This window comes from Rhinolophus hipposideros, assembly GCF_964194185.1.
Source record: "Rhinolophus hipposideros genome assembly, chromosome: 23".
Taxonomy (NCBI): Eukaryota; Metazoa; Chordata; class Mammalia; order Chiroptera; family Rhinolophidae; genus Rhinolophus; species Rhinolophus hipposideros.
In genome coordinates, this window is record NC_138069.1 from 2,192,934 (window position 1) to 2,219,232 (window position 26,299).

Consider the following 26,299-nt stretch of genomic DNA (forward strand, 5'->3'; position numbering starts at 1 on the left):
GGCGCCGGCCGGCCCCGCCCGTCCGGGCCGCGCGCCCCGCCCGCGTCGGCGCGCTCGTTCCCGCTGCTGCCGGCCGGTGGCGGCGAGGCGCGGGCCCTGGAGGCCGCCCCGGGGCTCGGGAGGCGGCAGGTGGGTGCCACGTCGTGCGGGCGGGCGGGTCCCCGCGGGAGCGTCCGGGCCGCGCCGGCAGCCGCTGGGGAAGCCGGCAGCGTCGCTCTCGCCGCCGTTCGCTTCCTCAGGGCGCGGGAGGCCTGCGGGCGCCGCGCGTCTCGGCCGGGAGCGCTCGTTCCCCGGGGCCGAGGGCGCAGCCGGCGCGTGGCGCGGCGACCCCGGCGCAGACGCTCCCCGGGCCGTCAGGGCTCGGCGCGGCCCCGCACGGCTCCGTTTGGGATCCTCGGCTCGCCGGCCTCGGGAGCATTAGTGACCTTGGAAAACCAGGGGCGAGCCAGCCTCCGCAGCCGCCGCGCCCCATGCTCGGAACACTTCCTGACTCGCAGCCCACGAGGAGGAGGACCTCCTCCCCCGGGCGGGGTCTCTGCGGGGCAGAGCGCTCAGGCTCCTGCGAGAGCGGCGGTGGCACGGGGGCTCACTTGTTCGCGCACGTGCTGGGGTCTGCGGCTCTCTTCCGCGCTGGGACTTGAGGAGGGCCAGTCAGGCAGAAAAGCCTGCCTGTTAATTGTCCTTGCCCAGCAGGTTACACGCCGGGCCTGTAACTGACCTTGGGCCTCCACGTCCCTCGGGGCCCGCAGGAGGAATGGCAGCCGTAAGCAGCCTGCTTCGGTAAGCACAGACTTGCAGACCCCTTGGGGCTGCTGTCGTGGGGCCCCCCAAAGGAATGCCCACCTGGGCTTCAGGCCGGGCTGCTTGAAGGGAGCTTCCGGAGCCAGCGTGTTTACTTGCATAATACGCGCAAGTTCACGTGTGGGTGACTTGACAAAGTGTCAAGGGAAGAATGGAAGCGACTTTTGACTTCCCAGCACCAGACATGCAGCTTCCTGTCCAGAATCTGCAGCCTAGACCGCTCTGGGTCCCTGCAGGGGCCGTGGCCTTCCTGCTGCTCCCACCAGAACTGCTTCCCCATCTGCCCGGTGCCCTTGTCCTCTGGCCTCCCCCAAATGGGAAGCATGGTGTGCTCAGTGTTGCCAGAGGAGGAAATGAGGGCAGGTTTCATGTTTCTGTGGAATATGGGACGAGGGATGCAGCACTTGAAGCCTGAGTCAGTGTGAACAGGGGAAGGGACTCTGGCAGCAGTGTTCCCTGGAGGGCCCTCATCCCGGGAAAGCTTCAAGTGGGAACCACTGTTATAGTGGGAGGACACCGCCATCTCCCTTCTCCTGTCTTGCAGTTCTCAAGGCAGGGACTGAAGTCATTTGGCCAAAATTTATTGAGCGCTCAGCTCCGGGTCTGGGACTTAACAGTAAATACAATGCAGTTCTTGCACTCTGGCCATTAGAGTCTATCAGAAGACACGGGCCCTCCACCCCCAGTGTTAGCTGGGAAGTGCAGGGGGTGGGTCGGAATCCAAGTTTGCTTGAAAGCTAGAGTGGAGGGGACTTTGGGGGTCACAGGGCAAGGCCCCAAGTGGGTGAGAGACAGGTGGAGGGTGTCCTTTCCTGTCATCTCAGAGCATGTGCTCTGCCACATGCGGGTCTCAGTGTCTACCATGTTCAGAAGCTGAGTGGCTTCCAGGAGTCTTGGTGCGCTCAGGCTGCCCCAACAGAACATCAAAGAGCAGGCAGCTCATTTCCCACAGTTCTGGAGCTCTCTCTTCCTGGTTCAGATAGCCACCTTCTCCCTGTGTCCTTACAGGGCAGAGAGAGCAAGCGAGTTCCTGTCTTTCCTAAGAGCACCAGTACCACTGGGGGGGCCCTACTCTCATGACCTCATCTAATCCTAATCAGTTCCCCAATTGATGACATCTTATTGGAGGTTAGCGCTTCACCACGTGAATTTGGAGGCACAAAGGTTCAGTCCACAGCAGCTGGTCTGCCTTCCTGCTCCTTGCTCATGTCCAGGGCTCCATACATCCAGAGACTGCTGGCCTCAGCCCTCTGTCCACAGCTGTCTGGGAGCCTTGTGTGCTCAGCTCCTGCGGCCTCTTCCCAGACATGCGGTAGGAGCTGCTCTGACCACATTCCACATCTTGGGGGTCACCGCATGCTCCAATACGAGCTGGCTGGCCTGGGCTACGTGGGCGCTCTGGTCCAGCTGACCTGCCGCTGACCAGTATATGTGTCTGCAGCCTGCTGCCGCAGTGTGTGCTGACGGGGGCCATCCCTGTGTGCCGCTGCCTACACACATCCGCCTGCTGGGCTGACAGCAGCAGAGCCTCGCTTACACGTGTGCACAGACAGGCCTATGCTCGCCTCTACCCCGTGCTTCTGGTCAAGCAGGATGGCTCCACCATCAACATCCGCTACCGGGAGCCCAGATGGATACTGGCGGTAAGCTTCCCTCCCTGGGGTGCAGGTCCCAGTGGGCTCAGAATCGCAATGGCTATAAGGGAGAGAGGAGGGCTGGCAAGTGACAGAGCAGGATTGTTATGGAGAGGGAGGAGGGTGACACACAGCTCATTCCACGCACCAAGTTCAGACAGCAGCAACAGGCTGTATGCAGAAAAAAACACGTCCTGAGTAAACAAGCAGAAGAAATTTTTTTAAAGCGTAGCTTTAAAGGGAGAGAAGGGGAGGTCGGGAGACCATTCTGGTGCCTTCCGCTGAGTACATGCCTTCCCTCCACAGATGCCAGTGGACTTGGATGCCCTCTCCCCAGAAGAGAGGCGGGTGCGGCTCCGCAAACGTGAGGCCCAGCTCCGAGAGGAGGAGGAGGAGCCGGAGCTAAGTGACAACTTTGACCTGGAGCAGTACAAGCAGTTTTGGACCAAGAAGTGAGCCTGTCCTCAAGCTGCCCTGGCCTGTGATGCTGCCGAATGGGAGGGGTGTTTGTCTTTAAATTGAATGTCAGGGTTTTAAAACCACCTCGTCTTTTCTTCTCATGCACTAGCTGGAGGCGGGGTTCTTTGCTTCCGAGCCCCCTGGCGGGCTTAGAAATGGCTCAAGTTGTGGTTTTAGGACAGTCCTCAAAGGGCATATGAGCTGTGGACATAACTGCTGTCCTGGGTGCTCCTCCCACTGTAGGAAGCGCCCGCTACTCCCCAGCCAACCCTCTGGGCCCTGGATCCCCCTCTCAGCGAGTACAGTAACTGGGGAGTGCGTAGGATCCCAGGACATCTGTGCCTATCCTGTACCTTGCCTGCACTGCCCCTCACTTGGGCTCCTCAGTCCTGTCGGCTCACAATGGGAAGGTGCTTGGCCCATTGGAGGGGCCGAGGGGTGCGGCCAGCCCTGTTACTAACTGCTCTCAGGTCTTACCTACCAGCCAGACTTTCTTTCCACAGTGGGCTGCAGCCGTCTGCCTCAGGGGTAGGTTTCATGCTGGCCGGGCTTCCTGCAAGAACCGAGGGGTCAATTCCTAACCTTTCCATGTGCAGGTGACCCAGCCCAGGCCTGCACCTCATCCTATCCTGAGGGGCTGAGTGTGGGATCCTGGCTGTTAGGCTCTTTAAACCTTGAGGGCCCATAATAGAGTGCTGCCATTTATACGGTGGGGAAGGCATTCCAGGCATGAGTTGACAGGCAGCAGCCTGTGGGAAGTAACCCTGCTTCTGATGGCGGCTCACAGGGAAGGATGCTGGGCTGAGCACCCAATCCTAGCTGCAGTCGTCCCACTGGTCCACTGAGCATGCCAGCTGGCTGTGTGCAACTCCTGGGGACGTCTGCCCTGCAGGCTCTGCCGGCCTTCTGGCCTGCTCAGGGGCGTTCCCATGTGGGTGACCTTCCTGGAGCCCTTATCCTTCCAGCTGCTGCCCCAACTCCCTGCTCACCAAGTATCTTGGGAGATGCCCAACAGCAGTGTTTGTACTTGCTGTTCAGGGCCAAGTTATTCATGACATTTGTTGAAGGTGGCAAGGCAGGCCTTACCAGAGTACGGCTGTGGCTACGGGCGCAGTGTGGGAGAAGAGGCTGAGTACTCTGACAAGTGGAAATTTGTGCCAGGCGCAGGACGAGGTTGCTGATGGGAAGTTACTAAGAGGACCCACCCCAGTGGGGGTTCTGGCTAAACGCACCTAATGGGATTGTTGGTTTTGTTTTATTTTTTTACAGTTAGTTGATATTTAGTATATTAGTTTTGGGTGTAACGGAATTGTTGAATGCAGGCAGGCAGATCAGACGTCCACGGGGAATGAAGAACCAGACTAGACACGGAGGGTGGGGGTTCTTACCAGAGCTGGCAGTGCAGAGATGGATCCGGACGCCCAAGGCCTGGATGGAGCTCTGGAGAGCCTGAGTGGCCAAGCAGAGTCCCATCTGCACTCCTGTTGGGGGTGGGACCTGCCTGCTGCCTCTCTGCTGCCTCCTGTGTCCTGTCACTTCACCAGCCTTGGGAAGTTACTTTGCAGTGGACACTGATGACCCCCACTATCCAGACCCGGGTTGGGCCTTCCCCAGGTGGCAGTGGGGTGGGGTGAGATGGGGTAGCAGGCTTAGAGCTGACCCTGCTGCTCCCAGTGCCTCTCAGGCCCCGCTACCAGCATCTCATCCTTGTCAGACATGGCAGTACTGCCTCTGCAACAGCTCTCACCCACCGCAGCTGCCCTGTGGTGCTCCACGTGTCACACCGCAGCAAAGCTGGGACCCTGCAGAGGGCACGCCTGTGGCTTTGGACCTGCTGTCCCATGCTGGAAGCCCCCGACTAGATACAGGGACAGGTCTGGAGCTCCCATGTGGGGAAACCGAGACCAAAACTTGACATAGTGGTAGTGCAGGACAGGGTTGGGGCTCAAACCGTTACTTTGTCACTGGGAGCCCCAAAACCTCAAAAGCAAGTGAGGGAGTCAGCGGAGGCGGGTCAGGAGAGCAGCCAGGGACTCTTCATTGTCCTCCACTGAGTATTTGGAGGCCTCGTGAGCGGGACACACGCTAGAGCAGCGTCCTGTGAAAGAACCCGTACAAAGGACAGCGTAGAGCGGGGGATGGTAATGAGACCATTAGCTCGCTGTCTCCGAGTCTGGTCTGTGACCAGCGATGGTGACCGGCGAGACGCATTTGTCCGACGACCAGCCCGCCGAGCCACCAGCAGTTAGCAGCAGCAGGTGTTCGTGCGGAGCCTCTGCCGGGACTTGCGCGCACTTTCTCCCCGGCGTTGCTGCAGACCAAGCGCAGTGCCGTGTGCGTCCACGCCCCTGTGACCACGGCAGGGTCCCCCCACCGTGTCCACCCCTTGGCTCCCACAGCCGCGGACGTGATGGCAGAAACCTTGGTGCAGCTGGAGCCTTGTCTCCAGCTGTTCTCCGGGTTTGCCCGTCTGCTGGACCCGGCACACGGCGCACTCCAGAGACTGTGACTTTTGGGCACCGACCCTGGATCCTGGCGTCACCACACAACGTGACTTCTAATAACGGTGGTCCCGCCAGCTGGTCTGGGTTCAGCTTCCGTGCTTTGCACGCGCGGTCCGGAGCGCTGCGCACGCGTGGGCGAGCGTGCGGACAGTGCGCAGGCGCGAACGGCGACGCGCCTGGCGCGGACATGACGTCACAGCGCGCGACGCAGGCGCGGGAGCGGGCGCCGCGGTGGAAGGGGAGGCTCCGGGACCCGAAGGTCCGGGGGCGGAGGGTCGCCGCGCACCATGTTCGGCTCCAGCCGGGGCGGCGTGCGCGGGGGACAGGACCAGTTCAGCTGGGAGGACGTGAAGACCGACAAGCAGAGGGAGAATTACTTGGGTGCGCGCGGGGTTGGAGGTGCGGGACGCGGGGGTTGCGGGGCGCGGAGCTGCGGTCTCGGGGGTTCGGGGGCGCGCCCACCCTCGCGCCAAGGACTGGCCTCCGTCCCCGCAGGCAACTCGCTGATGGCCCCGGTGGGCCGCTGGCAGAAGGGCCGCGACCTCACGTGGTACGCCAAGGGCCGGGCGGACGGCGCGGGACTGAGCCGGGAGGAGGAGCTGGCGGCCGTGAGGCAGGCGGAGCAGGAGGCGCTCATGGCGGCGCTGTGAGTGCTCCGGGGCGGGGACCTCCGGGGGACCTCGGGGGACTCCGGGGGCGGGGACGCGCGGGAGCCGAGGCGAGGCCCGCCGCCCCTGACGCTCGCGCGCGGCCCCACAGAGGCTACAAGAACGTGAGGAAGCAGCCCACCGGCCTGAGCAAGGAGGTGAGGCGCAGCCCCGCGGGGGCGGGGGGGGCGGCCTGGGGCCGGGCTGACCGTGCCGCCCGCCCTCCCACAGGACTTCGTGGAGGTCTGCAAGCGGGAAGGTGGTGACCCCGACGAGAAGGGAGTAGACCGGCTCCTGGGCCTGGGGAGCTCGAGGTGTGCACCGGGGTCCTCCTGAAGGGCGGGGGCTCGGACCTGTCAGCTACCTAGGAGGAAGCTGGGACCCGCTAGGGAGGCCTTGGGGGGTGTCTTACGGGGGAGGGTCTCACCCGTGTCCCCGCAGTGGCTCCGCAGGCCGAGTGGTGTTGTCCCGAGAAGACAAGGAGGCGGCTAAGCTGGGGCTCTCCGTGTTCACGGTAATAATCACTTGTACGTGGGATCTCGGGGCTGTGCACCCCTTCCTGTTGAGGGCCAGGGTACGGGCTGTCTCTCGTCTCCCCTCGGGGGCCTTCCCGGCTTCTTGGCCTGGGACACCGGGTCTGGTTCTCCCCGGGGAATCTTGCCTCCAAGAGTGGCTCCCTCGACAGCACCACCGCGTGGAGAGCAGTCGCCCAGGGGCCTCGCCGTCCCGGAAGAAGCCCCGGCTGGAGGAGAAGGCGAAGGCAGAGCTGGGGTAAGGGCTGGCTGAGTGCCACAGGACTCGGGGTTCTCTGCACAGCTGGCCCCCATTCGAGTCAGTGATGGGGAGCCTCTCGAGGTTGTGACCCAGGGCGGTCCCTGGCCTCGTGTCCATTGAGGTCAGGCAGCACCCTGGTGTGAGCTACAGGGTGGAGGGGCTCTGAAGACCGAGTGAGGAGTATGGGGTTCAGGAGAGCACACCACCCGGTGGGGAGGGTGTTAAAAGGGGCCATGAAAAGGTCCCTATCTGTGTCCCCTACCATGCCAGCTGCTGGCCGTGTGATACTGAGGATGGGTCAGTGGTTACTGTAGTGGCCTGCCCAAGCTTGTAGGCCCCATACCCTGTGAGACCCCTATAGGCCAGCGGCTCCTGGCACTCTGTATCCCCCTTGCAGCTCTGAGAGCCACAAGAAGAGCAGGAAAAAGAAAAAGAAGAAAAAGCATAAAAAAAAGAGAGAAAGGGAGCGCAGGACGGGGGCAGCGTCCTCACTGTCCCCGGCTCATGCCCGGTAGGTGCAGCAGCTCTGCCTGGAGGCCCTGGGAAATGGGGCCAGGCAGTGGGTGGCCCCTCACACTGGGCATCCCCTTCTCTCCCCAGGTCTCGCCATCGTAGGCACGACTCCGACTTGGCCTCGACCTGCTCTAAGAGGCGGTGAGGGCACGACAGTGACAGGCTCAGCCCACCCCAGCCAAGTGCTGCCCTCAGGGAAGCCTCAGCATGTGCCCTGCCAGGCCCAGGAAGCTGAAGGGCAGACTTGTGGGGGCCCTGCAAGCAGGCAAGGTGTCTGGGTGAGGACTCAACCTCAGATGGCCACAGGCCCACCAAGGAAGGACACAGCTGCCCAGGTCCAGCTTCCCTAGGTCCAAGAGTCGAAGCTGTGACCATTTACTGCTTTTTCTTTGTGTTGACCCCCCTTTTGTATTTAAATAAACTTATTTTAAGTGGATAATGTCTCATTGAAGTGAAGGTTGTCATGTCCTCCAATAGAAAGTGATGAGTGAAAATGTGGCAAGTGCCTTGGGTTCCAGCAAGACCACCTGAGACCCCACTGGGAGGATGACTTGCTGTTGCACAGGAGGGTGGAGGGAAGCAGCTGCAGGCGGGCAAGTGCAGAGAGAGGCGCAGCCAGACGGGGTGTAAGTTGGAGGGTGAGGGGCAGGAATTGCACCTGAAGACATCCTCATTCCCCAGACACCTCCTGCCCTGGTCCCATGCCTCCCTAATTGCCTGCTGAGTCCGCTCTGCTGCTCCCAGGTTGGGTGGAGTTCCAGGAGCACCCCCACCCCCACCCCCGGCCCCCCCATCCAGCTCTTCAGCCAGGAGGTGTGCTTTAGCCATTCACCACCCCATTCACAGAAGAAATGAAAACTTACATCTTACAACTGCATCGGAGTAAAGACAAAACCCAAGTTGGATTCACTTATGAAATATATTCAATTTTGCTTCTGATTTTTAAAGAAATAAAAACTAAAAATGATTGTCTTTGGAGCCTCAGCTCTGATTCTCAACCTGTGACTGTTATCTCAGGCTGGGCAGGGCAGAGGGTCCCATGGGGCTGATGCCTCTGGGGAAGTACACCTAGACCTTGGCTTGGCCGCGGAGCAAGGGTGTCCAGAAGGGCTCTAGGTCACAGGGACGGCCGCTAAGGAGAAGGTAGGGGGCCCACAGCACCCAACTGGGCACAGGTGTGCACCATGGCAAAGGCTCCCCAGGCAAGGACATGGAGCTAGGTCAGGGGTTCCCATCCTCCTGGGGGGTGCACACAACCCCAGGGCACACCCCACTTAGGGACCCTGCTAGTCCTCATGGCCTGGCATGGCCAAGATGGGACCAGGACTGGGGGCTGGACTGCCAGCAGGGTGAAACCCATGAGCGTCACAAGGGTGCTGGACACACCCTCCCACAGCTGCCACAGTGAGGCTGGAGTGGGGAAGAGTCAGAGAAGGAATGGGGTGGATAAGGGGTTGGTTAAACTCCCTAAGTTGTCCCTGCCTACGTCCCAGGAGAGACAGCCTTTGGTCAGCAGCACCCAAGCACTGGAAAGCCATGAAATAGTTAAGAGATTTTATTCTAATAGCTATAATTACAGTGCTTGTTTGTCGAAATGAAAACTGAAAACAAGTATACAAAACAGTTGATTACTAATTGTGTATTGAAAGCAGTAAGAGGTTCTACGACACCAGATAAACCAGTTTTGAGGTTTTCCTCAAGATAAAGTTTAACAGCTCCAGCTTCTTCAGTGTTTATCAAAATACAAAAGAAAAAAAGTAGAGGTTGTCGTTTTTGATGGCAAATCTGACCCTTGCAGGCTGAGGGAGTGAAAGCACATGTGGAAGGGGGCTCCAAGGGGCTGGACTCTAGGATGATCCACCACCCATCTACCTGTGCTCCTGCTGGTGAGACCCAGACACCCTGGAGTGAGCAAACATGCGTGGGGACCACAAGGCTCTCGCTCTGGCCAGAGTGGTCCCACCAAAGCACCCACGCTGACCCAAGGGAAATCTGGGGTCCCTCCGAGGGGTCTGAGCAGTGGCCAGAGCCCCCAGCCCATCCCCTGGGTGGTGGTGTAAGCACAAGTACAAGCACAAACGCTATGGGATGCAGGATGACCCAGCCAATCACGGGGACCGTATGTGACCATGCAGAACATACCGTGGCTGGTTCTGCCCGCCACACGTTCCAGATAGAAGACAGACCAAGGGTGGCCTGGACTCAGGCCATTACTGCAGAACCTACACCAGGCACATTTCTCCCTTCTGTGTGTTCAAGTGTCTCCTTATCTTGTATTTGTAACTATTTTAAAAAATGCACTGAGTTTGGGTTAAAAACCAACCACCAAAATGGATCTCAACGCAGATCTAAATCTCAAAGAGTGTCAGGCTGGTCTAACGGCGGCTCCTGGAGGCCCCAGGTGCCTACAATCCCTTCTCAGTACTAACAGTGGGTTGATTCTCTTTTTACAATAAAAAAGCTGAGTAATATTGCATAGAGTACCAGAAACTGCCTCATTGGAAACAAGAACTATTTACATTAAATAAAAACCCGGTTGCAGGCTGCGTCTGCACATGTACAGCATGGCGAAGCACACTGGCACCAACCATGGAGACAGCTTCTGGCACTCACACCACAGGGGCACGTCTGCCACATGAGAAGAAAGCAAGGGCGGAAGAGGGAGTGGGGGGAGAAGAGTGCCGCTCACTTCTGGTTCCGGAGCTGATTGGACAGCCAGTCCAGTCCCTCATAGAGCCCATCCCCACTGGTGGCGCAGGTGGCCTGAATGTACCAGTTCCTGTGGCGCAGAGAGTGCAGGCCCAGCTTGTCTGTGATCTCAGCTGCGTTCATGGCATTGGGGAGGTCCTGTTGGGAGGGGCAGGGCGGCATGGCAGCCATGGGTCAGCAGGAAGATTCAGACACCACCCCACCCAACCCACGACTCCCTCAGGCCCTCGGGGTGGCTTGGTCACACACAAGCACACACCTGCTTGTTCGCGAACACGAGCAGGACAGCATCCCTGAGCTCGTCCTCTGCCAGCATCCGCATGAGCTCCTCCCGGGCCTCATTCACACGCTCTCGGTCATTGCTGTCCACCACAAAGATGAGACCTGCCGAGGAGCAGGCGTCAGCGCAGGCGCCGAGAACACCCCAGCTCTCCCAAAGGCCATAAACCCCCCTCCCTCACCTTGTGTGTTCTGGAAGTAGTGGCGCCACAGAGGCCGGATCTTGTCCTGGCCGCCCACGTCCCACACGGTGAAGCTGATGTTCTTGTACTCCACTGTCTCGACATTGAAGCCTGCAGGAGCACAGCCCAGCGTGAGCCCTGCCCTCAAGCTGCCCGTCCCCCGGGCCCCAGCAGCCCAGCCTCCTCACCTATGGTGGGAATGGTGGTCACGATTTCACCCAGCTTCAGTTTGTACAGGATGGTGGTCTTCCCCGCAGCGTCCAGGCCCACCATGAGGATGCGCATTTCTTTTTTGCCAAAAAGGCCCTTGAAGAGGTTCGCAAAGATATTCCCCATGCTGTCGACTGCAGGGAGTGACACTGGCCAAAGAAACCTGCAGAGACAAGGGGCCCCCAGGTCAGTCTCTGTGTTGCCCAGGGCCATCAGTGCAACAGCAGCTCAGAGACCACCCACATTCCCACCACAGACGGACAGATGGACACACGGCTTCCTCCTCCTGAAAACTCAAGGGGCAGGAGCTAATGAAATTCCAATTCCCAAGCTACAGAAAAAGTACTGCTCGATGGGCCTCTGGAGCCCCCCCAATCACCCTTAGAAGGGAGAGTCTGGAAATATTAGGAATAGGGCTGACAGGAATTTGAGGCAGCAGCTGCCGTTGTCTCAGGAAGTGAGGCCCAAGGCCACATGGCAACTTGCCCCTAAGTCCACTGAACCTGCCACTGGGTGCAATGTCTGACATGTGGGAAGAGGGGACGTTGAGCATTTGACATCTTTCTATGAATGCCAGATCCTCTCCATTCAATCACAAAGCTTTTCAAGGTGCCAGAAACAATCGCACCAAGGACCCTGGGTGTCTCCTAACTGCCCCAGCAAGCCCCAGTGAAACACGGCCCACACTCAAGATGATGAATGCGTGGGGAGCTAGGGGCCCCTGGCACGGACCAGAAGCCAACCTTTCCTAACATGCTAAGAGCTCAACACTCAACTTGCAGGCAGGATGCAGTGACTTACAACACCTGGGTACTGAGTCCAAGACACGACAAGGGCCCCAGGGGAGCACTGTCAGGGGGACTCTTTCCCACCAGAGGAAGTCACCTGCCCCAGAAAGGAGGGGGCACATGTGGTGTAGCAACACGCTCATGTGAGAACATACACGTCGTGTCTGGGCCACACTCTTACCCCAGGTTCCCCTCACTCAGCAGAGCAGAATCACTGGGACATCACCAAGCCAGCTGTGACCCAAGGTCAGAGAGCTGGCAGGAAGGGCCAGGCAGACATGGGCTAGGGGAGAGCAGGCTCTCAGAGGCGGGGTCTCCGGTCCAGATGGCCCCTAGGGCATGACAGCTACCCAAGCCTGGCCTCTCCATACTGCAGCACTTTCACAACTGTTTTATTTCCAAACAACGACTTAGGGAAAAAGGTCCCTCTCTCAAATGCCCATGGAAGTAACCATGAGCTCCCAGTCTTTGGACAGATGCTGCTGGGGTCAAGGTCACTGGAGGACATCATCAGGGCCTAGCACAGGCATGCCCCACGCACCAGGCCTGGGGGGCACGTCCAGATCCCCACCAGGCCCAGGTCATCCCTGATAACAGGCACAGGCGGAGTCGCCAGTTCTCCCTGCTGTAGGTTCTTTCCACCCTGAGCACTAAATGATACGTGCCCATCCCACTCCGCACCAAATGTCCACCCTCTCTCATTTCGGCACTCCGACATTTCCTGGCTCACCTACTGCCGTGATGACTGTCAAAAGATGATTTTCTACCTAGTCATTCCTTCCAGCTGTCAGCATTCTGCTGTACGAAACCACCTTTCCTCCTCCAGGTAGCGACATGGGTATGAACTCACGTGTTTCTACTTCACTCAGTGGGTCAGAACCAGCAATCCCATTTCGAATTTGATGCTCCAATGGTCCCAAACAAGCCCAGTGAAGCCCTTCCAATTGGTTTCAGTGCCCTTTTAACTTTATTTAAAAATTTAAGTTTAAAAAGACCTTTACTATAAACAAGTAAAGTGATGGCTAACCCACCAGGACAGAAAGGGGAGAGACAAATTCTGGGCTCTAACACACGGTGGTGGGGTCTGACCCTGTGCTTGTCCTCAGGAGCGAAGCGACCTTGGAACAACTAAGCCAGGGGCTCTGACTCTGATTCCCAAGCAGAGGAGGGTGTGCGAGTACATGAGCTGGACAGAGAGGAGCTGGGTGTACTCGACAGGAGGCCCAGGAGACCCAGTGGCCTTAAAGCAAGGACTTATGGAGGCTCCCAAAACAGCCATGCCTGTTGCCCTTTAAGAAGCCTCCAAGAGGAATTTGGAGAAAGGCAAGACAGAAGACAGAGAGTACTTAAAAGGAAAAAAAATAAAACCAAACAAAACCCCGAACCCCGGTGCCAACAAGTGGGGATGTGGGGCCTGGAAAACAAGAACAGGTGTTAGGACACAGGGAGCGACAAAGTAGACGTGACAAAGTGAAAAATCCACACACAAAAAAACATGGATAAGAAAGGGAAAATTAGGAGAATTGAAAGACCAACATCTACTTTTGGCAGGTGATGACTTTTTGGATATAAAACCAAAGACACAATCTAGGAAAAATTAATTGATAAGCTGGGCTTCATCAAAATCACAAACTTCTGCTCTGGGAAAGACACTGTTAAGAGAAGGTGAAAACATTTTTGCAAAAGGCACATCTGAGAAAGGACTGTCATCCAAAACACACAAAGATCAGTTTAAAGCCTATCAGAAAGCAACCAACCTGATTAAAAACTGGGCCAAAGACCTTAACAGACACCTCCCCAAAGATGTACACGGATGGCAAATGAGAACCTGCAAAGATGCTCCACATCATGCGTCCTCAGGGAAATGCAAAGTAAAATAATGAACTACCACTACACACCTCGTAGAATGGCCCACAGGCGGAACACGGACAACACAAATATGGATGCGGACGCCGGGCAGCAGGAGCTTTCATCCACTGATGGCGGGAACGCAAAATGGTGCAGCCCCTTTAGAAGACAGTTTGGTGGTCTCTCATAAAACTAAACATACTCTCACCATACGATCTAGCAGTTGCGCTCCTTGGTATTTACCCAAAGGAACTGAAAACTTATGTCCACACAAAAACCTGCACATAGATATTTACAGCAGCTTTATTCCTAATTGCCAAAACTTGGGGGCCCCGAAGATGTCCTTCAGCAGGTGGATGGACAAACAAACCGCGGCATCCATTCGGTGGAGTATTACTCAGCACTACAAAGAAATCCGCTATCAAGCCAGGAAAAGACATGGGGGAGGGGACCTTAAATGTGTATTACTGAGTGAAAGGTGCCAAACGGAGGCGGCCACATACTGTACGATTCCAACTACCTGACATTCTGGAAAAGGTAAACACTACGGAGACAGTACAAAGATCAGGATTTCCAGGGGTGGGGGGATAGGGAGGGATGAACAGGCTGAGCACAGAGGATTTGGGGGCAGTGAAACTACTCTGCACGGGACTGCAATGGTGGACCATGGCATTGTCCATTTGCCCAAACCCGCAGCAGGTCCAACTCCACGAGCACGCCTAATGTAAGCCACGGACTCTGGGTGACGATGTGTCCATGGAAGTTTCCTGTTGTGACAAATGCACCACCTGGTGAAGTAGATGGTGGGAGCCCACGGTGTATGGGAAATCTGTGCACCTTCCCCTCAATTTTGATGCAAACCTAGAACTGCTTGCTCCCCCACCTAAAAAAGTCTTTTAAAAAATTTATTTAAAAAACGAAAGAAATTAACATCTAAGACTGAAACAGGCACACTAAATTCTAGAACACCAAGGATGAAAGCACCTGAAACTTAGCATCCAGGGATATCAGCCAAAGTATGGATTACGTGTAAAGGCAGAGCAAACATCAGGAGAGAAATGCCAGGTTGCCTCAGGCCAGGAAAGCCCCTGGAGCGATGGGGAAACACAGAAGCAGGCCTGACGAGCAGCCAGCCCAGACTGTAGCAGGAAGGCAGAGAGGAGAAAGGGGAACACATTACCTAGGTGGTTTCAACATGGGGCTTGGCAATTCCAGGGGAATTGGGAAAAACTAATGACAGGTACATAGAAAAAAATCCAAGGATGAAAACAAAAAGGAGATTGTTTTAGGATTTCCTGTGGGAAAATATAAGGCAGTCAAGGCACCACTTGGTTCAGCAGTGAACAACATTTACTCAGTTGTGATACCGTTACTGTTATTGCGAAGGCCAGAACTTGTGGTGTTCAGGGCCAAGCCTCACCTCTCAAATAGGATACATTTATTTAAAAATATGGACTACAGCCCAACGATGAAAGGGGCTGTCCCTGAGAAGCAGGATGGAGAACTGCTGTTTATGCTTGTTTTATTGTGAAAGCATCTCCTTCACAAAAACGGACACAAAAACCTGAGCACCAAAGGTTATCTGTACCCTCCCTAACCCCCACTTGGGTGGAGGGCACATCTCCAGGTAAAGCCACCCACGCCTGGATGCCAGCCTCTACCTCTTCCCTGGGCCTGAGTCGATGCGCGCTAACCAACATGGTCAGTCCCTGCCCTCCCCATTCAGTTTCTAAACAGATCAAAATCCTGGAGGAAGGATGGGGGAAGGAGTCACGCTTGGTGGCAGAACCAGGATGGAGACGAGCACCAAGTCTCGGATTTAAGAAGCTGTAACTCACAGTACTTGAGTCTCTCCACAAGCATCTGTACTCACCCTGCACCTGATGCAGGGACCCTGGTGGCTCCTGGCCTGTCCCGCCAGCATTGTTCACTGCTTTTTCAGAGACCCAGACCTATCTATTGTAGAAGAAACTGGCCACTGGAGTCATGCTGTGGCCTCTTGGCACAGGTTCCAACCTGTAGGATGCCCAGCCCAGGTACTATTCCAAACCTTTTCCTCCACCAGAACTCCTCACACAAGTCAAAACCGGTTCTTCAGGTTCATGGTAATGATTTCTTGTATTAGTGAGCAGAGAAGACACAGACTTTCTCAGAAGAACCCCCCCTACCCTGCCGCCATGAGTCTGCATCGGCTCTTGACCAATCTAGAAGACCTAAGCAGAGTAACAAGACCAGACGCAGCCTCTGGGCATTCCAGCATTAAAGCCAAGAATACGACACAATTTGGCTGGCTGCATTCCTGCATGCAAAGATATACAAGGCTAAGGCCAGGCCAGCGATGGTGCCTCCCAGGGAAAAACACTCACCCCCCACTGCAATAAATGAATCCAGCATGACTGCTTTAGCTACGGAAGAGAAATAAGTGTACCTGTGACCTCTAGCTGTGCCCTCGGCATCTCCTACAAGCCTCAGTGGTTTCAGCCCTCGTCTGCGATCAGAGTTGTATAGCTTGCCTCTGCAGAAGGGAAGTCTGCCATGTGTTCTGAAACCATTAGAGCTGACTTACGTAACGGAATCTCTGTAAGCGTGAACACTAAGATGACCTGCACAGCTGGGATCACCAGGAAGAGGACACCACCAATGAATGTGGGATGAGGCCTGGGAAACGAAACTGTGATCCAGGGAGGCGCAAAGTGAGGGCTGCACCCCACTCCGTGGCGTGGGGGTGACGGGCGGCGTTGGTCTCTGTAAGTGGGGATTCAGTGGATGAATCCCTTGCTTGAATGAAACGCTGCGTGACATCAGAGCTTTTTTCTTTTTCAAAGTCAAGTTTCTTGAGGTATGAGTAAAATGTACAGCCCAATAGTTCATCATCTGTTTTAATATCTGAGGCAAGTTAACAAAGTGATTCCCCTGAGGAACTGATATACATTACACATTTTCTTTAATTACGAGTTTCATGAATGAGCAACTGCCTCTAGCAGTCACGTGTGTTTCGATTATCCATCACTCGAAAGCCCAATTCACCCCTAACACATAGGATTTAATTTTAAAGAGGCATCCTCTACATTCACCGATGATATAGTCACATGTCATAATTGCTGCCAACTGCTTTTTATACATCACCTGGGGGCTCCAGCACACCAGCAAAATAAAGCCTCAAGCCATTAACCCTGCCTGGAAGCCCAACATCCCATCTCTGTAGCTCTGATGTTCTTCCCCAATTGAGTAGTGCATTCCATTTTATCCCTATTTTATAAAAATCAGTGTAAGAGAAAAACTGAAGGTACTAGTGATAAGCATATACACCTCACAGGCCTAACACAACTGTGACAAAGATATGCATCAATAACATGCTCAGAAGAACACTCAGCCTGAGACACTCAATGAATCTAAGTTCACAAACTTCTTGTCTCCTCCTTCAGACAACTGACATATACATTGTATCAGTTTCAGGTGTACAACATAATGATTTGGTATGCGCACATATTGTGAACTGATCACCACAAAAAGTCTAGTTAACATCCATCACATCACAGCTCATTTTTCTTCTTGTAATGAGAACTTTTAAGGTCTGCTGTCTTAGTAACCTCCAGATGTACGGTACAGCAGTGTTCACTACAGTCACCACCCTGTATGTTATACCCCAGAATTTATTTATCTTATGACTAGAAGTTTGTACTTTTTGACCCCCCACACACACACCCGTCCCCCCCCGAAACTTTCAATAAATAGAAAAACATGCAACAGTATTTCTGAACTGTACCATTCTGGTCTGCATCTAAAGATGAGTTCCAACGAAGAGATGGTTGCGTTTCAGAACAAAACTTCCAGGATGCTTTGCAGGAACCAATTAGGCACTTGGGGTGGCCTCTGTGCAGGATCCTCCCACCCCTCCCCCCACACCCAAAGGCCAGCATTCTAACACTGGCGGGCTGGTACCTAACACATCCTAGGCTCACACGGTGCCTCCCATACCTGAAGGAGGGCATTACCTGTCAGATCCAATTCTTAGGAGGAGCAACCAGTGAATTTCAATTTTGATCGCTCTTTGCCAGCTTAAGATTCAAGATGAAATTCTTTAAAATGACAGCTAGAAATGAAGAAATGAATTTCATTCATGAATGTGGCTCTTGGTCTACAGTAACATGGACACCACTGTCATTGTGTGGCTGAACAGGCACACACCAACCACGAGGCACGTGGGAACAGCTTAACTGTAATCAATCCTACTCACTACTAACTACAAAAATCAAAGCATTTAATTGAACATATTTATGTTTTGTAGTTCCCCCTTATTCAGTCTTAAAGTTTTACTGTCCTCAAAGCAATTCATCAAACACGTTTGTCATTCTGAAATCTACAGATGGGGTAAATAACCAGATGGGCTAGCCCAAACGAAAACAATATCCATGTGGGACACTGAACCCAAATGTCACATGGCCTCCCCTGGAGTGAATCCAGGATGGAGGAGACGCACGGCTCAGGTCTCCCTCAGAGCTGTGCCTGGAACAGCTCTCACAGCTGTGTGCACCTGTCTTTGTGGCAGATGCCGGCTCCTCTTCTGTATTTCCTCCCTAATTTGTCCCTGGGCAGGAAGACTTTCAGAGTAAAACTATATTCCTGGTCCCCTGAGGCCCATCTGAGTATTATGTCCTGTAGGATGCGACAACAGTGCTGGCCAGGCTTCCAGGTCCTGCAGGTCTCTCGCCATCTGCTGAGAAGCCACCAGCATACTAGACCCTAATGAACACCTCTACTCTGGCGGTAAGGGCGCAGATACCTTCTGTCTGACCCCAAACGCAGTTGTCTGAGGGACTTGTTACTGGAAAAAATAAAGACAAAAAAATACTATTTTGTGTCAAACCACAACATAAAATGTGCAATAAACTTAAAATGGAGAAAACTAAACTCATGACTAAAATTGCAAAGCGGGACTTGAGAAACCATGGGCAACTCTAAACCACCCAGACACCCGGAAAAGTGTCCTACCACCCAGCACCAACCCCTCACTAATAGTGCAGATTATTAGTGGTCCTTTGGAAGTCAGTTACAATTGTCTTTCAATCCCACCCAGTAGGAACCAGAGGACCAGCAGTTTGGGATTGGTTTGGAGGCCTCAGCAAGGTGCTTGGGCATGTTCTGACCCCAGCGCCTTCGCCACACCTTTGATTCTTCAAGCTGTGTCCACTCGGCCCTTCCCTCAACCTCTGCAGCCAAGCTTAGATGCCAGCCACCACCTTCCACAGGAAGTGGTCCTTTCCTCTATTTTCAGCGCACACTTGCAAAGACCACTGGGCCAATAGTCACCATTCAGAAAAGGAGTAGCTGTGCCAGGAGAACAGCACTGGGCACATAGAGGCTAGCAATACTCAGTGACTCCAACTAACATATGGAGAAAATGGAGAATGCTGATGTCTGCCTTCCACCTCACCGTATCAATAAACTAGAGCTTCAGAGCAGGGGTGTCCAAACTGCAGCCCACGATCCATTGTTAATTGGCCTGCAGCAAATTCCAAAAATATGTTTAGTTTACTTAAATAAACCAGGTGAGGCAATACGTACTTCACCTCGAGTGAGTGGCCCGGCTGTTTGTGTGTTTTACCGCATATGGCCCTTGGTGAAAACCGTTGAAAAAAGTTTGGACACCCCTGGCTTAGAGGCCTCTGGGTCAAGCAACGTCAAAGGCTGCTGCTCCTCAGTGACACTGCGGCCCTCTCAATGCAGATATGCACACATTCAGGTGCCGACCCCCCCACAGCCCTGACAGAGAAAGGGCAGGCACACCAGTCACAACAGTCTTGGGTTTCAGTGCTAGTAGTGAGAACACGAAAAGAAAACGCTTCAGGATTCTGATTTCTGTTGTGAAGTAAATTCCATTCATTTGTCTTTGTCACTCCACTTCGTTAATCATGTGGTCATTGCAAACGTGCTGAAGCCTCTGCAGTCTCTGTTCTGGTGCCTTCTCAAAGCAGCCGCCCACACGCACTGTGCAGACAGACCCTCTCCCCGCACTAGAGTGGGTCTCTGAGACCCCTCTCCACACCCTTGAAGAGAACGGGAACCATAGCACAAGCCCTCAGAGCCCCTTCAAGCACTCAAGAGTAGCAGCTGGTCCCCGGAGGCTTTCTCGACAGGGGCTTTCGTGAGGGATTAAACCAATCTCCAACTTGATTTTTGCTTTCAGAGATCTTTCATTTTGAGAACAAAATTTAAAAAATTGCAGCCCCACCTCTTTTTCTGAGAGATGGCTTCCGGAAGACACAGTAAAGTGGCAGCACGGGTTGAAAACCTCCACTAGCTCCCCCCACCTTTGAGGCAAGCCCCCCCACCGGCCCCTCCTCCTGTGACCCTCGTCAGGGAGGCAGCCAGCTCACAACACTCAAGAGGTTCAGGGGTTCAGGACGCCCTCCACCTCACCCTCCAAGAAGCTGGTCTTGCCCGGGAGGCCACAGCAACTTCTCACCAGGCCTCTTCCAACCTCTGGTCACACCTAAGACAGGAAAGTGCTAGTGTCAGGGCTATCTCACTCACACACTTTTCATGCCATCCTCTGCTTAAAACCTCCCAGAGGTCCCAACATGTCCTGCGTCTTCTACTTTCACACCCCAGGACTCCTCTCAACCATTCACTCTCAGGAAAGTATGGCCCCTACACATGACCCCCATTTTTCTATTTCCAGCTAGACCCACGTCTCACCTCCAGACTCCTTCCTACCATCCCCTCGACATACAAACAAACCTCCCATCAAAATCTAACCCCTCCTACATAAAGGGCCCACCCTTCCCCACTTTAACACTGAGCAACTTCCTCCAAGTTACTGAGACCCAAACCCCAGAGACACCCACAATCCCTCTCTCTGCCCCTTTCATCCCCAAGTCTATCTGCTTTTAACAGCAAGCCCTGCCTCTCTCTTCGCAAGGTGCGTCCACACCACCCCCTGCCGGTGCCCTGGCAGGGGGCCCTCTCATCTCCCCTCTGGCATGCCTACAGCCTGTAGCTTCCACCCCACAGGTGTTGTTCCTGCCCACAAGACGGGCCTGTAGGATAAATCAGATGACTGAGCACCGCATGCTAAGTTGGCCCTTACACAGGTCAGAACCCGCGCCCCAGTGGTGCTTCACAGAGCCACCTCTACCATCCCAAAAGGAAACCAGCAGGCAACACACCAACATATGCACTGACTGCGAAACACCCACCATGCTGCCCAACTGTAATATAACGGGGAAATGAAGGACAGTGACTTAGAATAAAATACATGCTTCAATGCTGGGCACGACCACACCGCCAGCTCAGGGAGGCTGTCAGAGAACCACCTCATGGAGCCTGCTGCAACGCACACTGACAGCACTTGTGCCGGCAGCTCAGACACTCGGGGCCTGTTGTGTCCATGAAGCAGAAAGAGAAAGCAACTCACGGTAAGGTTCTGCAGAAAACAAAATACACTCCCTCCGATTTACGAGGTAATTTCTTTCCTGGAAAATTCAGAACACCTATTAAAACCATGCAAAAAAATAAAAGTTTTGTCTCTGCACATAAAACTGAATTAGGTTTAAGATATGAATGTCACACAAAATGTGTTCCTGCCGCTCTCACAAATTCCCCAAATACTTTCCGGGGGTGTGGGCGGGCTAGCCCCTCCAAGGTCCATTGGCACACACCAGCAGGCTTCCCCACTCTGCTCCTGGCAGGTCTCCAAAACCATCGCAGGGCTTCTGCACTCAACTGTTCCCCTGCCTGGGAGAAGCTTCCTGTTCTCCCAGACCCACAAGACTCTGCTCCTTCCCACCTCTTCTCACCCCCCATGCTCACCTCACGCCCCGCCCTCCTAATAGGCGGCATTCAGCACCTGCACCTTTCCTGTTGGCCTGCCTTCCCCTTCTGCTCACTGCCAGGGCCCTGCATTCCCACCCCACCCCACACTCAGTAGTGGGGCCCCTCTGCCCAGAACCCACTTTCCTCTCCACCTCCACTCATCTTCCTCCACTGGGCACCTCCCTGGCATCCAAAGGAGTAACCATCAGAGAGGAGAAAATGAGTAAGAGTGCATTCACCAGGGTTCTTAGTGGGAACATTCCTTGGACATTCCACTGAGGAGACCAGGGCTATGAAGACACTGTGACTACTCAGGGCAAAGAGGACCATCACAGCACTGTGCAGTATATGGGAGGGGTGTGTGCACAACCTGCTGCCTACACCTGCCCCTAGATGCCTGCAACTGGTGACTAAGAACACATTTTCTGTGATCTCCCCAGGAATTGGCAAGATACTGTACCACTTTGACAGAAGAATAACGCTAAAAGTTGTCATTATTTTAAGCTATGTCTCACCACCCAAACTGCCAAAGATGTAATATTTTAAATATAAATTAATGAATCTGATCATTTAATTAGGAACTGCACACTCACCCACAGAGAGGAAATTTCACAGGAAAACACACTATTAACAGCAATTTTTAAGACATCCTTTATTCTGAATCCTGTGATCAAACTGCTAGTACATCTAACTTTGCCTTTATTCCTATTCTTCATGAATGAATCTAGACAGTCTTGAAATTGTTTTCTTGGCCATTTGTATTGAAGTCTCACTGATGGGATATTCAAAAAAACTTCACATTAAAAAAATTTTAGGATCTTAGAGAACTAGAACCACTAAGCTTCCTGTTTAGCTCCCATACGTGGCACTGCAAAAATAATCCGACGTATGACACAAACTGAAAGACGTTAGTTATTTTACATGACTTGCTAACATCCCTTTGAGGAGCAACACTTACCAAATTACGATTAAACATTAATTAATGTTTCCCAAATATACTACACTTTAACTTCTGAAAATATGTGTGATCATACCCGGGCCTCCATCAATTTATGCCTTACACTGATAGTCACCGCTGTGGCCTCAGAGATGTATAAAAACGTTTGCCTCCTGAACAGAATCATTCCCAACTGCTATGTGTGTAGTATCTGCTTTTTTCTGTCTCTCCCCTTTCTGCTTGCCAACGACAGGCTGCCGAGCTCCTGTTGCCAAGCTCTTGTTGCCACTGTGTGCAAAAAATAAATAAATCAGGAAACAGGGGTCTGTTAGGAACAAGGAGGTTAGGTTCCTGCATCAGACAGACTCACCGTTCCTTCCAACTCATGTAAGGAAACTGAGGTGACAGGACTCTGGGTGAGGGCCTAAGAGACTTTCCTGGAAATAGGGAGCTTTAATGTTTTTGTGTTAAATTTTGCCACATTTCCCCTACCTAATCAGGCCATCTGATCCATCTGAGAATTCTGAACCACCTTCCAGAACAGTAACACAGCTGTAGTTATGACATATGCAGTGTAACCATATTTTAAACAGTTTCTAACACACACAAAACGATAAAACCCAAGGATGAAGGAAATGAGCTGAGGTGTTATATGTGAGACCTGGAATCACCCCCCACCCACCCACGCACGCACACATCGCCTAGCCGTCCTTTACTTACCAGAGGAAAGGTTACACCTAGTCCACTAATAGGTAAAATTGTTTCCAAAAGACCACTTCGGACAGTGCTGGGAGGACATATCTAACACCATCCACGCCAGTGAGGAACAGAGTGCAACATAAGTTCCTATCTAATTTTAAGATCCTAAATGAAGGGAATTTTTCATGTTTCTCTCCTAACCACTAACAGATATGGATTTTATTTCCTTTCATTTTCCTAATTCTACAAAGGTTGGAAGGTCAAAGGAGAGAATATGGATAGGACAACATGCACAGAGAAGGATGAATGGTTTCACAAACCCAGGCTAGCCGGGGTCTGAACAGCTAGGTGCTCAGTAAATGAGCACAACCCTTAGGGAGGCTGCAGAAACACTCGGTAAGCCTGACCTGAGATCAAGAGCAGGTTTAAATTCATATGTCAAGAGAACACTCAATTGGGGGAATGCGAAGAAAACTGGTTCAGCTCTCTCAAACCAAGTGAACGTACTACTGATGAATGTGCACAGGCTTTTTCCCTTGGTTAGGTTTACTCCTGTGCCTGTCTGACTCTGGCTATCACCCCAGCTGCCAACGGTCCACACGGAATTCCACTGAAGTCTACAAATAAATCAAAATGTACCTTCCTGTAGTTTCAAGCCCATCTAGTCTGTGGTGGAGGCAGCCTAGCAGGTCTGAATGTCCTCTTCATGTTGTGCAAGAGGCAAAGCAAATAGTTGGACCACATGAATTAAAAAGCAGAACTGTGAGGAACACACAATCAGTTTTTGCTTTCTACTTTCAGTGATGAGCAGACACTGTGTGAGTCAGCTAGTATCCAAACCAAGCATTTTGTCTTTCTGAAGTAGCAATCCTGAATACAGCAAATCTGAAGACAGCCCTCAAAGGAGATATGCTGTGTGTAATGCCCAAGTGCTACGGACTGATTCTCAACAGGACATTCCTGAAGACAGGGCCGCGTGTGAAGAGGCACAGCTCCGCTCCGCCGGATACGAGGAGAAAGCCTTTATGGAAGAAAGCAGCACACTCTAGCACGGTGGCCAGAGCTGCAATTAACATACACACTCAATTCCTCCTCATTCTGGACCCAGCTGGCTACTAACACCACGCGTTCAAGCTCTCACAGTTTCCACTCCTCACGGAGGTTGCTGCAAACTCCTGTGTGCTCGGTACTGGGAGCGGCCCCGGCAGAGGGCAGGGGGCCGCCGTGGGCCCGCGCCGGTCACAGACGGACGCCACACACACACACGCGCGCACACGCACACACACGCCACACGGAGACGCAGGGCCCACCATGCAAACCGCTGGCAGAAGGAAGCGCTGCCCCAGAACGAGAGCCGAGCACTGGAAGGCACAGCAGCAGAGGCGCCAGCCACACAGCTGTGCACGGCGGCTTTGCGGCCCCGCAGGGCGTCTGAATTCCGTCTTCTCCCGCCAATGACTTCTCGTGCAGCCCCGCTCCACTCATTTAAAACAGCAGCGCGGTGTTTTGCGGAGGTGGACAGTGTCCCCGAGCTCGGAAGCGCCACCTGGCTGACCAGCTAAGATGTGAAGTGCTCCGGAATCGGTCGGCAAGCCCTGCCGCGAAAGCCACCACGGCCCGCGCCGCAACGTCCTGGCCGGGGCCACGGAGAGGGCGCTCCGCCGGCGAGGACGCCCCGAGCGCCGGCCCGTCCGTCCCAGCTCGGCCGAAGACTCGCCAGCCAGCAGCAGCGCTCCCGGCCCCGCCGCGGCGCCAAGGAGGCTGCCAAGGGCCGCGCCGAGCTCTGACGCCGGCGGCCTGCGCGGCGCCGCCCCCCGGACCCGGCCGTCGGCCACAGCGAGGCCCGCCGCGCCCCGCCCCGCCCCGCAGCAAACAGGAACTGGGCTCAAACCCTGGTCTTCGGGTGACCTTGTCCGCGTCCCGCGCCGGAGCCCCAGCGTCCCGGTCCTCGAGACCCCGAGGCGGGAGGCGGAGCAGGAAGCGGGGCTTCCTGGGGAGCCCGCGGCCAGGCCGCACTTCCGGGCGCCCGCCCCGGGGCTCGGGGGCTGGCGGGAGGCTGAGCCCCGGCCCGGTCTCAACGCAGCCCCAAACTCGGTACGACTCCAGCGGGCCAGCGCCCTCGCCGCCGACCCCCGCCTGTCCTCGACGCGACCCGCACTCGTCCCCCGCCGCACACCCGCCCCGCCTGGCCACGGCCCTCAGCCGGGCCTCCACTCGGCCCCGCCTCGCTCCTCACCGCCCTAGCTTGGCCTCGCTTCCCGGCCGGACTCGCTTCAAACTCGGGCCCCCGCCCGGCCTCGCCTCGTTTCAGCCTCGGCCCTCACCTCAGCTCCCGGCTCAGCCTCGCCTTCGCCCCGGCCTCGCCCCGGCCCTCACCACGGCGCCCGGCTTCGCCCCGGCCCTCCCGCCCCGCCGCGGTAGGCAGGCACTCGTGCAGCCTAGTCCTGCCCCCGGCCCCGGCCTCACCCTCGGCGGCCGCGGCACAGCTGCTGCTCCGAGCCAGGCGTTGGTTTTGCTCCCACAAGATGGCGGCTCTGACGGCAGCCACGTCAGTGCCTGCTGCCGCGGGGAACGCTGGGGAATGGGGCGGGCCATCCGCAGCCCCGCCCACTCCCCTGCCGCGGCGCGCACGACCAGTTTCCCGGCGGGGGCTGGGAGCGCGCGCCGGGATGACGCCCCGCCCGCCGCTGTGCGTGCGCATCCCCAGTTCTGCGCCTGTGGGGCGAAGTCTACCTGCGTCTGCGCCGCGCGTCTCCCTGGAAGACGGCGTAGGAAACTCACACGCCACCTCGCGAATGCAGCCTGAACTTGGAGTCGGCCCTGGGGTTCCCGAGCGGCGGCGCCGGGGTGCCTGACCCCCGCCCGTGCCAGGGCGGTCCCCCGGTGCTGTGGAAACCGTTGCTTCCAGCTGGAGGCCACCGCGAGAAGTGGGGTTCCCGGGGTGCTCGCCCCTTGGAGACACCCGCTGCGGCCCACGCAACCCCGTGCGCGCCCGACGGCCGACGCGGGGGAGCGGGCTGTGCAGATCAAATAAAGAAGCCTTACAGTAGCACGGTCCGAGCGGGGAGACAGCGCTGCTTCCGGGAGGCCGCTGAGCTGCGATGCAGGTGACAGGAGGCGCTCCCTCCTCCGGGGAGCCTCCTGGGGCTGGTCAGAAGGGAGGCGACGACCGTCGGGGCCCTTCTCACGTTCTCCGGGCTCGCTGGCTCCCACTTGGGACCTTACTCTGGCCTCCCACGGACCTTGGCCCACCCCTTCTGCTACCTGAGCTCCCCCCCCACCCTCGTGCTTCTGCGAGGGGCCCCCACGCCGGAGGTGTTGGGGAGATTGCTGGGAAGCTCTGACGCTCCGCGCGCTGAGTGTTGTGGGGGGTCGCAGGTAGGTCCCAGGCTCCGTGGCCCAGAGGCCTGCGTGACGGAGGAAGGCCCGGGGTGTTCTGGGCCTGGCTGGGGGCCGTTTGCCCACCTTGCTCACTTGTTCCCTGTGGGCCGGCTGGGACC

At 55.2% G+C, this 26,299-nt stretch overlaps 3 protein-coding genes and 1 long non-coding RNA gene across 8 annotated transcripts; 2 read left to right on the plus strand and 2 right to left on the minus strand.

Moving 5' to 3' along the window:
* Nucleotides 1-17: 17 nt before the first annotated feature.
* Nucleotides 18-2,977, plus strand: MRPL55 (mitochondrial ribosomal protein L55). 2 transcript variants are annotated; one of them, XM_081035138.1, is made up of 4 exons: nucleotides 18-129; nucleotides 694-780; nucleotides 2,243-2,444; nucleotides 2,742-2,977. In XM_081035138.1, the coding sequence occupies exons 2-4, from the start codon at nucleotides 755-757 to the stop codon at nucleotides 2,889-2,891; spliced, it is 378 nt and encodes a 125-aa protein (XP_080891264.1). In that variant the 5' UTR covers nucleotides 18-129; nucleotides 694-754; the 3' UTR covers nucleotides 2,892-2,977. The 2 variants fall into 2 exon arrangements, with proteins under 2 accessions (XP_080891264.1, XP_080891265.1); XM_081035139.1 differs by lacking the exon at nucleotides 18-129 and adding an exon at nucleotides 2,016-2,113 and having other exon boundaries at nucleotides 136-780.
* Nucleotides 2,636-6,787, minus strand: LOC308491465. Its single transcript, XR_013992356.1, has 4 exons — nucleotides 6,707-6,787; nucleotides 4,283-6,604; nucleotides 3,376-3,447; nucleotides 2,636-2,855 (listed from the first exon to the last, which is right to left on the minus strand). It is a non-coding gene; the product is annotated as an uncharacterized lncRNA (long non-coding RNA).
* LOC308491464 (multiple myeloma tumor-associated protein 2 homolog) lies at nucleotides 5,644-7,767 on the plus strand. The gene is given in 9 exon segments (XM_081035140.1): nucleotides 5,644-5,779; nucleotides 5,894-6,044; nucleotides 6,158-6,203; nucleotides 6,277-6,359; nucleotides 6,487-6,559; nucleotides 6,660-6,702; nucleotides 6,705-6,816; nucleotides 7,217-7,330; nucleotides 7,420-7,767. Coding segments are annotated over 9 exon segments (774 nt in total). The 5' UTR covers nucleotides 5,644-5,685; the 3' UTR covers nucleotides 7,478-7,767.
* A 465-nt stretch (nucleotides 7,768-8,232) lies between these two features.
* ARF1 (ARF GTPase 1) lies at nucleotides 8,233-25,490 on the minus strand. 4 transcript variants are annotated; one of them, XM_081035142.1, is made up of 6 exons: nucleotides 20,766-20,841; nucleotides 19,769-19,841; nucleotides 10,691-10,875; nucleotides 10,503-10,613; nucleotides 10,301-10,425; nucleotides 8,233-10,179 (listed from the first exon to the last, which is right to left on the minus strand). In XM_081035142.1, exons 3-6 carry the CDS (start codon nucleotides 10,836-10,838, stop codon nucleotides 10,018-10,020), a joined length of 546 nt encoding a protein of 181 aa, XP_080891268.1. In that variant the 5' UTR covers nucleotides 10,839-10,875; nucleotides 19,769-19,841; nucleotides 20,766-20,841; the 3' UTR covers nucleotides 8,233-10,017. The 4 variants fall into 4 exon arrangements, with proteins under 4 accessions (XP_080891268.1, XP_080891267.1, XP_080891269.1 ...); XM_081035141.1 differs by lacking the exons at nucleotides 19,769-19,841; nucleotides 20,766-20,841 and adding an exon at nucleotides 25,266-25,490; XM_081035143.1 differs by lacking the exons at nucleotides 19,769-19,841; nucleotides 20,766-20,841 and adding an exon at nucleotides 25,124-25,289.
* Nucleotides 25,491-26,299: the final 809 nt, after the last annotated feature.

What these genes read in the sequence shown, in the direction of transcription:
- MRPL55 (XM_081035138.1), top strand. Translation starts at nt 755, where the DNA reads ATGGCAGCCGTAAGCAGCCTGCTTCG. An exon ending in GCCGTAAGCAGCCTGCTTCG is followed by an intron (nt 781 to 2,242) that starts GTAAGCACAGAC and finishes ATGTGTCTGCAG; the next exon opens with CCTGCTGCCGCAGTGTGTGC. An exon ending in AGCCCAGATGGATACTGGCG is followed by an intron (nt 2,445 to 2,741) that starts GTAAGCTTCCCT and finishes TTCCCTCCACAG; the next exon opens with ATGCCAGTGGACTTGGATGC.
- ARF1 (XM_081035141.1), bottom strand. Translation starts at nt 10,838, where the DNA reads ATGGGGAATATCTTTGCGAACCTCTTCAAGGGCCTTTTTGGCAAAAAA. An exon ending in CTACTTCCAGAACACACAAG is followed by an intron (nt 10,426 to 10,502) that starts GTGAGGGAGGGG and finishes GCTCCTCGGCAG; the next exon opens with GTCTCATCTTTGTGGTGGAC. An exon ending in TCGTGTTCGCGAACAAGCAG is followed by an intron (nt 10,180 to 10,300) that starts GTGTGTGCTTGT and finishes CCCTCCCAACAG; the next exon opens with GACCTCCCCAATGCCATGAA.